Raw genomic sequence first — 13,794 nt, 5'->3', positions numbered from 1 at the left:
TAATTTTGGAATCCAAGTGTAAACAGCATTTGGCGACAGTGAACAGATAGGAAAGATTTCGTCTTATTTAAAATAACAAGATCAAGATGTTTTTCAAAAAACTCCTATGTTTTGTTGGAGCACTGAACTCGATCGCGAAATAATCAACCCACTTTTTTCTGGCACACTAGCACTCTGGGCTTTGGTAGGCTTGCTATACTTCCAGAGTTTGGAAGGATCTTCAGCAATATGGATTACATTTTTCTGGATCGGTCTTAACTTATGGTTTTTCAGTTCCTTGTTAAATTTCTGTTTCGTACGGCCTCAAGTAATTTACTAAGCCATCTCTCGGGCGACCACAGTCGTTCCAGACAGAAAGCCGTAGGTTGGCCGAATTATACGCATTCACTAGATCTCTGTTTTTTGACCAGTCTTCTAGCTGAGACTTTTTACGAACACGTCGAAGAGGAACGGTGCTTATTTTGGCACATTTCAGGGCGTGGTTTATTTGTGCCAAGTAGGAAATGAGCTCAACTGAGATATTCTTTTCACTTGTGGCAGCACAGCACGATCGCATAAAAGATTGAAAGGCACTTTGATTTTGCTCAGCATCTCGTCAACGAGTTTACTGAAAGACTACTTGACACATTTTTCTAATCTCGGTAGGAAACCCAATTCAATTCTGTATTTTGAGCCATAGGTGGGGTGGAGTAAAGTAAAAGCAAGTAGAGATAGGAAGGTGGTCAGAATAGAACCCCTCTTTTAAAACTTTGACCTCATGACTGCCAAACGAAGCAACAACATGGTCTAAGTTAGAAGTTGACGAAAGCGGCCCAATGTGTGAAAAGTTGTCCTTCTTAGGCCATACACAATAGTCGGGAGGAACGAAGCCCCAAAAGATTTGTGATTGGGGAGACATTGCTTTAGTTGTATCTACATTAAAATCTCCGCTAATGATAACAGGTTTAGAGGCAACTTTTTAAGAAGCCTGCCTAGAAGCTTGCAGGCGGGCGCAAACCGTGAATCAAACGGTTCTTTGTTATAATTTGTAGGCAGATAAACATTAATTACTACATGATTTTCAAGCTTAGCGGCAATAAATTAACCACTCTGCTAATAGCTTGCAAGGAAATTACGACAGGATGGCGAGACCGCCAGATGGTCTGCCTCTCGGTCTCTAAATTGCACTACGAAATAATTAGAAAATAGGGTCACAGGTTTTGGCGGTCTTCTGACAGCAAATGCTCCTGAATCAGAACTAGGTTATGGTACTGCAAGAACTGCGAAATAATTCGAATTTGACCGGTAATTTTTCCATTAATGTTCCACGGCAAAATTCGACATCTGAATCTAATTTTGAATTAGACTTACCTCTCAGCAGAGCCTGTGCAATAGGGCAGTTGTAACTGTAACATGGATGACTGTCTGATTTGCAAAAAGCACATTTGGTCGGTTCCTGGCAGGGGGGCTGTTTTGGAGCTTCCGTATCCTTTTTCTCCACGGACGGAACAAAAAATTTCGTTTATACATGTACTTGAAATATGTACGTATCATCGGCACTTATAGCTTCGAAGGGGTAAAAAAAAAAATCTTGAATGGGGGAATCTTTCGAAACCGATCACTAACGGGACTTCATTACTCGTAATAAATCCTCTTTTGTTTCTAATTTCAGCCTGAAAGATCTGGTAGAGCCACTTTGCTTTGCCTCACTACAATTTGGCACAAGAGACTTGACGTCATCAGAGGTCAGATCATTTGGGACACGTTTAATTATTCCAAAGTGAGAAGGACTTTTAAACCTTAGCGCTAATGATGCTAGAGCTACGAAGCGCTTTCTCTATTGCCTGAACATCATATTTGAAGTGACTATTGTGACCAAATAGTCGCCGTCATGCTTCAGTTGGCTTAATGCAGCATCCTTCCACAGATATGTTTGCTTCATTGTAAACCAAGCACCGTTGAGTTTTGACAATCTTTATTAATGCACAATCGTGTCGTTTGTAGCTGTATTTATATAAATACTTTACCGGATATATCCTACCAGCATGTTCAGCATTGACCTGATATTGACATTTTTCTGCAAATAAGCATTTTATGTGCCGACACGACGATTATCGCGTTTAACTCGGTGCTGGTTGGAGTCTTTTCAATAAACAGCAAGGTCGTGTGAAAATTCTTCCTTATTCCTTTGTCTTGGTTGTTTATTCCTTTCAACTTGGGTCATAAAGACGATGAAACTATGGTTTCTCATCATCCGCTAGAGATATGTGCGAATTGATTGATTGAAAAATTGAAGCTACATTTTTCCTATTGAAGCCTTCTTTCCAAATATCTGTCTTTTATCATTAAATATTTAGTCAAATCCTTGTTTCGCAGTCTAAGCAACGAGATCTGGACGATCTTAAGTGGACTGCTCTTTGATAAATTTTTTATTCTCAGATATAATACGTGTTACTTCTTTAATTGCTGGCCGATCACGATTGCAAGTCATTGCTATGAAGAAATCTGGGGGTCTAAGGTGATGACCATCTTCGAAATTTTCAGCATAGTAGCTTGTTGACCCGGTAAATGATGACGGTAGTATTACCTTTGCACCAACAACTGCATTCTGCTTCGCAGCTAAGTCGTGTAACACCTACTTAGTTTTCAGCCATAAAAGTTTAATGGTTCATTGTTGTCCCTTGAAGGTGATCACCTTTAATACGAATATATGTATCAACAAGGCATTGCTGGAAAAGTCGTCCGCCAAAATGTAAAGCTGTAAAACCTATCTAACGATTGTCGAGTGTTACAGGTTGCGGAGTAATGCTTTTGGCGTCTTCAGGTCGAAAGTGATGCGATACTGCACTAATTCAAGCCGTGCAGGATGTGGACGACTTGCACAAAATGTCGGAAGTGCCATAACAACGGTCCACCCTGATGTTCCAGCTGGATAAAACAATGTGTGGTAAAGGACTACGCGATGGTCTTTTTTTTTTTTTTTTTTTTTTTTTTTTTTTTTTTTTTTTTTTTTTTTTTTTTTTTTTTTTTTTTTGTACTGACAACATTTTGCCATGTTGTTTTACAACCATCTCATTTGACGGGAAACCATGGTGAAGACTAAGAGTAAGAACAGTGCATTTGCATGTTGATTTACATCATCTGCCACTTCTCGCATTTTCATATGACCTTTGGTATAGTTGTTTGTGCCTTACAATATTTCTTCCAACCGATCCATTAAGTTGCGAGAGATGCTATAATTTAAAGTCTGTGCAAGCTGTTCGTCAACAGCTTCATCAGGATCTAAAAAGCACATGTAGATTTATGAAAGTGGTTCAAAATCGCCTTGATTAGTTTATGATGGATGTGTCGCCAAAATGAGTCTGTGATAAATTTGTCCAGCCACTTTGCAGCTAAAATCATAATGACTAAGGATGGTTCGGTCGTCGCTTACGTTGAATGGAGCTAAGGCGAAACATGAGTTTAAGTTTTGGATTCGTTTGTGGAACTCTTTAGAGAGCGAGTGATGTCCAAAAAAAGCAAATCAATTCACTTCGAAGTTGTGGAGGTGGCAATACAATTCGACCATGTAAGCAGCAATTTCCAAGTGAATAAACTTTCTTCGCTACTCTTTCTTTGCGAAAATGGATTGTGGCTCTAAGTACATACAGTGTAGAAGGGTCCCAATGACTTGTTATGAAAACTTGCGCAGTTTACGGCGTCTTTGCAGGTTTGTACTGGGCTGTGTGTGTCCGTTGTTGGTGTCGAAGATTGCGACGGCGTTGTTCGTTTCGTTTTCGTCTGTCCTCAAACCAAATATTTCTTTGTTCTTCACTTTCGTTTTTTATCCGTTGTGATTCTCGCTATCGTTTGTCTTCTAAGGGATTATTTATTTGTTCTTCACTTCTGTTTCGACTTGTTGTGATTTTCGTTGTCGTAAGTATTCTAACCGCATATTGCTTTTTTCTTCATTTTCGTTTATCATTCCTTCAGATTGGGCTTTCAAGTTTGATGTTTGGGTCGTCCTATAAGCATTTTTTTTATCGTTGTATAAAATTACCAATAATAATAAAAAATCCTTGCTATGAAATACTTACTATGTTATACTTAGCTATATATAATCTTTTTTTTTTTTAGTTAAAGTGCCAGGCCGAATAATACACCGTCCGAATATTTAGAGGGTTTTAAGGGAAACTTTTTGCAATTGCCTGTTTTTTCTTTTTCTTTTTTTTTTAGCCAATGCGCCAGACTACGGAACTGTTCGAATATTCGAAGAGTTTTGAGGGGAATTTTGTTTTTATGAAGAAAATAAGGGGTTTTAAGTAAAATTTTATTTTTATTCACATAAAGAATCATTAGTCTGTTCATATAACGACTGAAGAATTATTCCAGACATCAGCAAGTTTTATACTATTATGGGTGTAACATGTGTGCAGCCTTTTTTCAAAATGAAAAGTGTGTTTAAAAATTAGGGTTCTAAACGAATTTTCTCAAACCCGGAACCTTTCTGGTCAGATCGTTTTGTTTATTTTTTCGGCCAGAAAATCCCAAGATGCCTATTAAAAAAAAAAATATCGAGCCGTTTTCAAGAAAAAAATTATGCATACACAGTTGCTCGTATAAAGAGAGTAGCTTAGATTATATATTTATATATGGGGGGTTTGAATGGTTAAAAAGCGTTTAAACCTTAAGGTTGAAAGGGGTAAGTAATGCGTATTCGATTAAAAAAATTAAAATTACAATTTAAAAGTTTTAAAAGGCAATTGGTATGTAAAAAGCTTCCAATGTCCAATTAACCACGCTTGTGGAACTCATAAATGCTTTCAGTAAAGCAGTTTAAAACTATGTGTAAGGAGTGAGGGCTAGGAAGGGGGTAGCCTCGTCATATATGGAATAATTTCTGTTCGTTTTAAGTTTTATTGTTGCCTTTTACTTGAATATAAATCAAAAGTGCATTCTTTCCTTGTCCAATAATTTGGACAAGATAATAGAGGGCAATTATTACCACTTTTGGGAAGGTACCCGTCACAGTAAGTTAAATGACTCGAATCGTGTTTATTTATGTATTAATGCTAGTGCGAAGTACCACCTTCCCCAAATACTCTCGACAACCTTACTATGTAAGTATTACAATCTGATGACATAGTAGCTTGTGGAACATTCAGGAAGTTTATGTTGGTTCGAACAATTGAAGTTTTATTTTACTCTTTATGGACAACTGGTACATTTCTAGTGGTGGGGACATTGTATTTTAGTTTCATCCATATACTTTTTTTTATAGCCAGCTCCCGAAAAGGCCCGAGTTGATGTGAAGAAATTTGTCAAAATCGGTCGTCCTGGCTACAGAGTAACAAAACAGAAAGATCCAGAAGCTGGACAGCAAAGTTTATTATTCCAAATTGATTATCCTGGTAAAGTATACGGACATCTTAGTGTTAAATTGCATCAGAGCTATACATAAAAGAAAAAAAAGGTGCGAAAAAATGAGCTGGCCAGGCTATGTAAATATAGTTAAAATCTTGCCAATACATTGGGGACTGTCTTCTAATATTTTTCCTGGACAACCCACCCAGGAAATATTTTAGAAACCCTAGTATGAAATCTAAATGCTTTTTATACTCGCTCCTTGAAAAAAAATCTTGTTGTATCTCCTGATGCGAATTTCAATCCAGGCCATATTTTGCTTACTTGAGCGTGCGAATAAAGTTGCATGGCTCTGAAATGTTTTTTAGACCACCCTTTATGGTCTCTTAGAACGTTGCTACTTGTATCCTTTTTTTCATGTCTTTTCGTGCAGCAGGTGGATATTTGTGAATAGAAAAAAATAATCTAAGACTTCTTTCTTTTTTTTTCCTTGTATTTTAATCAGGGTCTCCAATATGTCTCTTTAATCGTCTATTTCTAAGCCCTTTTCCATCGGTAATCCAGATTCTTGGAACAGTATTCAGAATTATCAGTGGAAGAAAGAAGATTATGAAACCGGTTTATAAAATCGGATTGCCAAATTAGTTTTAACACAGCTTACTTTAGCGCGTGAGTAATGTTGTATGGCTCTGAGGCAGTTTTTTTACCACCCTTTATGGGTGGACCCTTTATGGTCTGTCAGAACGTTGCTACTTACAATCCTTCTTTTTCATCTTTCCCTGCGGTAGGTGGATAATTGTGAATAGGAAAAGGAATTTAAGATTTCCTTCGTTCTTTGCCTTGTATTTTTGTCAGGTTCTCCAATATGTCGCTTTAATTGCCTATTTCTCAGCCCTTTTCCATCGGCAATCCAGATTTTTGGAACAGTATTTACAATTATCAGTGGAAGAAAGAAGATTATAAAAGTGGTTTATAAAATTGTATTCCCAAATTAGTTTTAATACAGCTTATATTAGCGCGCGAATAAACTTATATGGCTCTGAAACACTTTTTAGACCACCCTTTATGGTCTCTTAGAACGTTGCTACTTATAATTTTAAACAATTAAACTTACAACAAACAGAAATGATTCCGTATATGAAAGGGGCTTTCCTCTCCTCAGTGCCCCCCTCTTTACGCTAAAGCGAACAGAAATGACTCCGTATATAAAAGGAGCTGTCCCCTCCTCAACGCCCCGCTCTTTACGATAAAGTTTGACTCTTTCTCACAACTCTACTTTTCAAAACAATAAAAAACTTAAGCGTAAAGTATATGAAAGGGAACAGTCCCTTTCATATACTGAATCATTTCTGTTCGTTATAGCGTAAAGAGCGGGGTATTCTGTTCATTTAAATCATTTCTGTTCGTTTTAAATTTTAATGCCGTTCCTTATTTTCAGTTATAAAACTTGTTTTTTATCTAATTTCTGAACGTTTCTGAATTAATGCAGGTTTTGATTTTGGCTCACCGTACATTGATAATTAAAACGAAATTTGCATATTAATTTAACTTTTTTTGGCTAAATGGCTTTCTCAAAGTTTTGATCGGACGATTTTGAGAAAAAGGGGCGGGGAAGGGGTCTAATTGCACTCCATTTTTTTTATTACTTAAAAAGGCCACTAGAACTTTTAATTTTATTTACGAACGTTTTCATTAATAATGATTGTAATTAACTTACGTAACGAACTTCTATATTCGTATATTTGTATTACGTGTATGAGTGGGTTTGCCCCTCGTCAATACCTCGCTCTTTACTCTATAGCTTGAATTTTGTTCCAATTCTTTGAGAATGGCCCCTTTGAGAATCTTAAAGGCCGTTTAATTAGAATAAATCGCTCTTTTTTAAATTACTTAAAATACTTTATCGTAAAGAGCGAGTTATTGAGGAGGGGATGAACCCCCTCATTCACGTATTAATTTCTGTTGTTTTTTTTTTAGTTTTAACGTTGCTCCTTACTCTAAGTTCAACAATCTTTTTATTTAATTTCTCGTTGTTTTTTTTTAAATAACGCTGGAAAATCAAGCGACCGCGGAAAACCATCTTTTCCTGCAGTAGGTGAATATTTGTGAATAGGAAAAAGAATCTAAGACTTCCTTCTTTTTTTGCCTTGTATTTTTGTCAGGGAATCCAATATGTCTCTTTAATTGCCCCCCCCCCCTTTTTTTGTAATCCCTTTTCCATGGGCAATCCAGATTCTTGGAACAGTATTCAGAATTATCAGTGAAAAAAAGAAGATTATAAAATCGGTTTATGAAATTGGATTGCCAAATTAGAAAGTGGAACAGCAAAATTTATAAACCAGCGATTAGAAAGCCGCGAACCGACACAATTTTCAATTCAAACCCTCAAATTATATCTTGAACCAAAATGTTTAATTCACGATCTAAGATTATGAACTCTCGATCCAGATTGTCAGTAAAACAGCATTTTCTTGACCTATATTGTCAGGAGAACGACTTACAATCCAGATATTAAATCCGGTTTATCAATGGATAAGGCCTCTATGCAGAGTTTAACATTCAATAAAACAAAGATGCAAAGCTTACTACTGATAAGCTTTCGAGGCTATAGAAAGTGTTAATTCGCAATAAAAAAAAAACTTTATATTGCCAAGACAAAGTTTTACGTGACTGCATTCTCCTATTCTCCCTTTTAGGGGGTACACTCGAGGGTTTTAGGATAGGGATTGGGTTAGGATTCAGAATATTTATTCGTAACTTTAAAATGCACATTTGTGTAGTGGCGACTTTTGTACATTTAACAGTGGAAAACTTATGTTTTACTTCCTTAGGACCAATTTTTTACATTACCAAGCTCTTCCTAATTTTAAGAACGAATGGACCCTTTTTTTCATCCGACAAACCCGTGTATAAATGACATTGAAAGCCGCGCGAAATCCGGCCACATTATGGGGGGAGGTGGTGGTCCATTCAGCTGGATTAGCCACTGCACTCTTCCTCTCTTCAAGGATCGACAGGTTTGTTGTTTTTTGTTTTTTTTTCGAAAATTCAAAAGACACTTTTTTTCGGAGATTTCAAACAACACGTTTTTTTTTTCGAAACGAAACGACACAAATTAAAGCCCTAAGACAAAACGCATTCTAAAATACTGACAGTGTTGAATTTAGGGCTTTTACTTCACGGATACAAGTTTCACTGACGATGAAAGTTTTTCCTTCCCCTCCCTGTTTTGTGTATTTTGTTAAAGCAGAGGATAAAGTACAACCCAGTAGAAACTACTCTGTGGAATAATTAGATTTTTCACCACTTTATAAATCAATCAATATAAAATCTCAACGAAGTCCTGTTTCACTCCATCTTTTTGCCCTACCCATTGTTTTGTAGTAGTGAGTTTTACGATTTCTTGTCCTAGGCTTTTAGTTTTTCTTACCTTTCATTTTTGTTTATTTTATTTTTTAATTAAGTGCGTAACTTTACTCATTCCTTATTTTGCAGAGATTGCTGAAGGAGTCTTACCTCGTCATCGCTTCATGTCAGCTTATGAACAGCGCATCGAGCCTCCAGATCGCAAATGGCAGTATTTATTATTTGCTGCTGAACCTTACGAGACTATAGCCTTTAAAGTCCCCAGTAGAGAGGTTGAAAAATGTGAAACTAAATTCTGGACTCTATGGAATAAGGACACTAAACAATTTTTCCTTCAATTTTCATATAAAGTTGAACCGAAAAAACCACCACCTCCACAAGTTATTCCCTCTAATTTGCCACTACCTCCAAGACCAGCACCCCCACCAATGACCCCTAATACTTCGCTCATGCCCCCAATGGTTCCGCCACCTCTTCCTATGCGCCCTCTCATGCCACCAAGACCACCAATGATGACTCAAGGTCCTCCAGGAATGATGCCTCCCGTTCCACCTAGACCCAATATTAGCGGTCCTCCGCCACCAATGCCTCCAATGGCTGGTCCACCTCCTGGAATGATGCCACCGAGGCATCCAGTGAATTTTAATCAAATGCCTCCTCTTCCACCAAATAGAGGAGGGGCCCCTCCACCACCCCGTGGCTGATGGAATGTGATTTGGGTATGGGAATTCAAGCATGCTAGAAGTGTAAAATTTGAACATCTGTGAACTCGACAATTTTTTGTAAGAATTAGTCTTTTGAATTAAAAAAAGGTAAAAACAAAAATGATTTGTAGCAATTCGAGTAAGATCTAACGTCTCTGAGGCCCGTTCAAACGGAAATGCCAATACAAGTGTGTATTTTTTTATTTTATTTTGTTTAGTATAGGGAGAACTGATGTGCAAGATAAAACAATATTTGAATGAACTAGATTCTTTATTTTTTTTTTTTTTTACGGAGAAGAAGGCATGGCCTTGTGATAGTACAACCAACTTATTGGAGGATTAGATTAGCCTTGAGTAGCTGGTGTTTTTAAATGGTCCTTTGATTGGTATATAACATACGTAACAAATATTGCAACTATAAAGGGTATAAAATGATACCGAAGAGTAAAATTAAAATATAAAAAAGGACTTGACAACTAGGCTTTTATCTCCAAATGCACTTCAAAAATGTCCACATTGAAGAATATGGGATCGAAAAGGTCCTTGAATACTTAGAAACATGTAATGAACATACTTAAATTTGTAACCTTTAAAAATTTTAGTTACTCGCGATAGTAGGACTAAAATGGTTACGCTTTTTAGTGCATTTGGAAATGAAAACCATTTATTTAAATATTTTATTTTACTATCTTTTGCTTCAACACTATTAGTGTTGTGACTTAAACACTTCATTATTGTAGGTTTGTTTTTATATGGAAGATGTTATTCTAAAGTAAAACGCTGTAGATGGTAAAGAGCTCGAGATTGACATGTTTTTCATACCACGTCCTTTCGCAAAAGTATCCTGTTTGTGAAAAAAGTCAATTGGTTAATTCACATAAACAGAGAAATAGGTAAATTTATCGATGTTCAAATCACTTCGATATTGCAAAGATGAGTTTACTACTTGGTGAGTTTTTGACGCTGAACCTACATTCTCTAATCGCTACCCTTGCAAGTATAACCCAGCCCCTCCCAATAGGGTCAAATTTAACTCAAGGCTTAAAACAAAACTTTGCACATTTTTTTTTCTAAGATTGGGTTTATTTAGAATCGTGAATCAACTATTGACGAGAATTAAATAAAAAAAATACAATAATGTAAACCAATAAAATCAGCAAAGTTTTGTTTATAGCCAAGGGCTACATCTGTCCCAATCAGGAGAGGAGGTTGAGTGCATTTGTGAGGGTAGCGGTTAGTATAGTGGGCATCAGTGATAAAATGTGCACCGAGCAGTATGTTCATCTTTTGCGAAACATGCTTATAGAATAACTAGAGCTGTCAATTGGTAGGCAATGCTAGAAAGCTTTTAGGTACAGGAGGAATGAGTTAAAGTTCACTCTCTTTGTTTAGAGCTAGAACTATTAAAGTAATGTTTATCTTTTCTAAATGCTGCAATCATGTTGTTATAGATAAAATAACCAAGTTTCTTTAGCGCAGCTCTAAGGATAAAGCGTCAAAGCTACCCTACAGGTAGGCAAACCGCATATGTGTATGTAAAGTACTTTTTTGAGTTTAGGATTTGAGAATATACTGGAATGGTTTCTTTTCTAGAAAACATTCAGTTTAGTATCAATTGTACATTTTCACGTCTCAATATTTCAGAAGGTACTTCAGCTGATTTTGGACCAAACAGTTTGTGGTAACGAACCTAGTAAGGAGCAACATAGGCTTATAGTAGCTGAAAACGCAAAAAAAAATACATCAAAAAATTAGCTTTTTGTTTTGATCCCAAACATAAAGTTTATCAAGTTAAAGCTACCCATCAAAAACTAAGAGCCAAAAAAAAATTGTCTAAGGGGGAAAAGACGCCCAAAAATGATAGTGATACTGATTGAAATTACACCATCAATCTCAGCACAATAGAGAACCATACGGTAAAGGTTTCAAGTTCCTATCTATCAAAATATAGAATTTTGCTTCTTTTTTTTTAAGAAGGAAGATGTCCCAATTCTTTTTTGAACGACTGTTTTAAGTCAAGGGACGTTTAACTGAAATAAATAAAAAACCGAAGTACTATAAAAGCCTAAGGAACAAGCGTTAATTAGAGTGTATGTACAAGTACTACTACTAACAATTCACTTCAGCACCAAGCCGTCTGAGGTCAACATAGCTACCCACGCTCTTTTTCCGTCTTGGAAGATTCCAAAGATGGATTCACCTTTGGAAAAGCAAGGAATAAATTTATTTTTCCCTTTATTAAAAATGAGAGATCAAGACTAAGTTTAAGATATCATCTTCCTGAGATTGCCAATAAATATAAACTACTTGATTTAATAAATGAGTCACCATCACTCTGTACATACAAAAATAAATTGAAAGAGATAGTTCTTTCTGCCTAGAGTAGTGGGGACTGAATGTAAAGTGATTTATTTATAAATTAGTCCCATCCGTGTCTACGAGTCGATTTTTTTCGCTTCTTCTCTCTCTCTCCCTCTCTCTTTCTCTCTTTTTTGTGTACTCCGTGTGAGCTATTGAGGTGTAATTCCTTCTTCTTTTTTCTCTCTCTATTGTTAAAGGAGACAAAACGAGTTGCCTCCCTGTCTCCTTTGTATAAGATTTATGTATATCGTTTCTTGTTTAATAAAGTCAAGTCCTAATCATCTCAATTTTTCTCTCATTACAGCCCTAGAAACCGGGATCGAACCTCAATTTTCGCCCAGCTTACTGTTTGAAATATGGTCAGTCAAACGGGTACCCAATACAATCCGTAGACAATTCTTCTGGAAAACATCTAATAAATCCTCTCCTATTTTTTGGAGCCCCTACGTTTCAGAATGAGCTTTCATTACTGTAACATCGAATATTCTGATCTTGGTTTGTGGACTTATCTTCCTATTCTTCCAAACTTTTTTTAACTGTGAAAAAATACCCTGGGCCTTGGCTATTTTGCTTTTAACATCTTCACTGTATTCACCTTCTTTACTAATAATACTACTGAGGTAAGTAAAGCTATCCACTTGATCTATCTTCTCGTTACCCATCATCACCTCATCTTGTTCCCATTCTAAGCGACTTAATCTTCTTAATATTAATTCTCAAGCCTATTCTTGTACTCTGAGCTCTTGAAACTTCCTTAAGTCTGAAAAGTACCGTCATTTTTAGTAATTAAATTCTAACAGAAATTAGGCTAATACCTATAATTACTGTATTCATTCCGACCACCTTTCTTATAGATTAATTGAAGTTTTCCTAAAATCGCTAGGTACTTCCTTTTTTTCAAAAATCCTGTTCATAATCTTCAGGAATTTATATCTAACTTCACAACCACCAAATTAAAAAAAAATACTTTTACGGCACTTTCAGCACCTGGGGCCTTATTATTTGTTAATTTTTTAAGTACTGTAATTCTTCCACGCAAAATAATCTTCCTTTATTTCCAAAGTTTCACAAAAATGTTCATTCTTTCTGTATCTTTTCCTGTAACTTAATCATGATTTAGCACTTTCTCAAAATGCTCTGCTCATTTCTCTTCAACTGTTTCCTTATCACTAGTTGTGGCCTCGTTCCCATCTTTAAGTGAGATAAGTTCAGATTGACTATTCGCACTCAGTTTTTTAACATGCCAATACAATATCTTTCTATTACACCGTCTGGCTGCATCTACTAAATCTTCCAATTTATACAGGGTCTCCACTTAAGACCTCCTCAATTCCAATTTTAATGTTTTCTCTACTTTCCTGATGTTTCTCTTAATTTTATATGATCTATCACTCATATACATTTTGTACAAGCCCCTCCTCATCTTTAGCAAACTTAGAGCATTTTCACTAATATTCTTAGCTGTGTTCCTAACCTTTCTTTCTAAGACACCATCTGCTACTATGCAAACTATTTTCCTAAAATCATTCCATCCATTTCTACATTGTCCAACTTTGGAATATTTAGTTTAATATTCAGCTGTTCTTGGAAAGTTTCTCTCAAATTCTCATTCTGGAGTCTATCAACGTCAGAACTTGGAAACAGGAAAATTCTCATACTGGATTCTACCAGCGTCAAAGTTTCCTGGAATGTAGCTATCCCTCCTTAATTTCAGCTTTAGTTCAACCTTAGACACTTCTAGATGGAGATCTTTACTTTTAACATCAATAACAGCACTCCTATATACTCTGGGAAAATTCCAGGAACAGTTGAGTACTAAACTTGAGGGTTTAAAATTTGACAATGTGGAAGATGGATGGAATAATTTCAGAAAAACAATTTGTGAAGTTGCTGATGGTGTCCTAGGGAAGAGTGCTAAGACAGCAACTAGGAATATTAGTGAAAAAGCTTTAGGTTTAATAGAGAGTAGAAGGGGTTTGTATAAGAATTATCTGAGCGATAGGTCGTATGAAAACAAAAGGAATGTAAAGAAAGTGGAGAA

At 36.1% G+C, this 13,794-nt stretch overlaps 1 protein-coding gene across 1 annotated transcript in view; it reads left to right on the top strand.

The window, feature by feature from the left end:
- LOC136032054 (splicing factor 3A subunit 2-like) overlaps window positions 1-9,513 on the top strand; it is a 31,903-nt gene extending 22,390 nt beyond the window's left edge. Inside the window, exons 4-5 of the mRNA XM_065712160.1 lie at window positions 5,240-5,369; window positions 8,818-9,513. Of these exons, the coding sequence (XP_065568232.1) occupies window positions 5,240-5,369; window positions 8,818-9,392 (705 nt within the window). The 3' untranslated portion in view covers window positions 9,393-9,513. The remainder of the gene's footprint in view (window positions 1-5,239; window positions 5,370-8,817) is intronic.
- The last annotated feature ends 4,281 nt before the right edge of the window (window positions 9,514-13,794 follow it).

Source organism: Artemia franciscana, chromosome 10, assembly GCF_032884065.1.
Source record: "Artemia franciscana chromosome 10, ASM3288406v1, whole genome shotgun sequence".
NCBI classification, from domain to species: Eukaryota; Metazoa; Arthropoda; class Branchiopoda; order Anostraca; family Artemiidae; genus Artemia; species Artemia franciscana.
The sequence above is the reverse complement of the archived record's forward strand: the minus strand, read 5'-3'. Positions and strand labels throughout refer to the sequence as shown.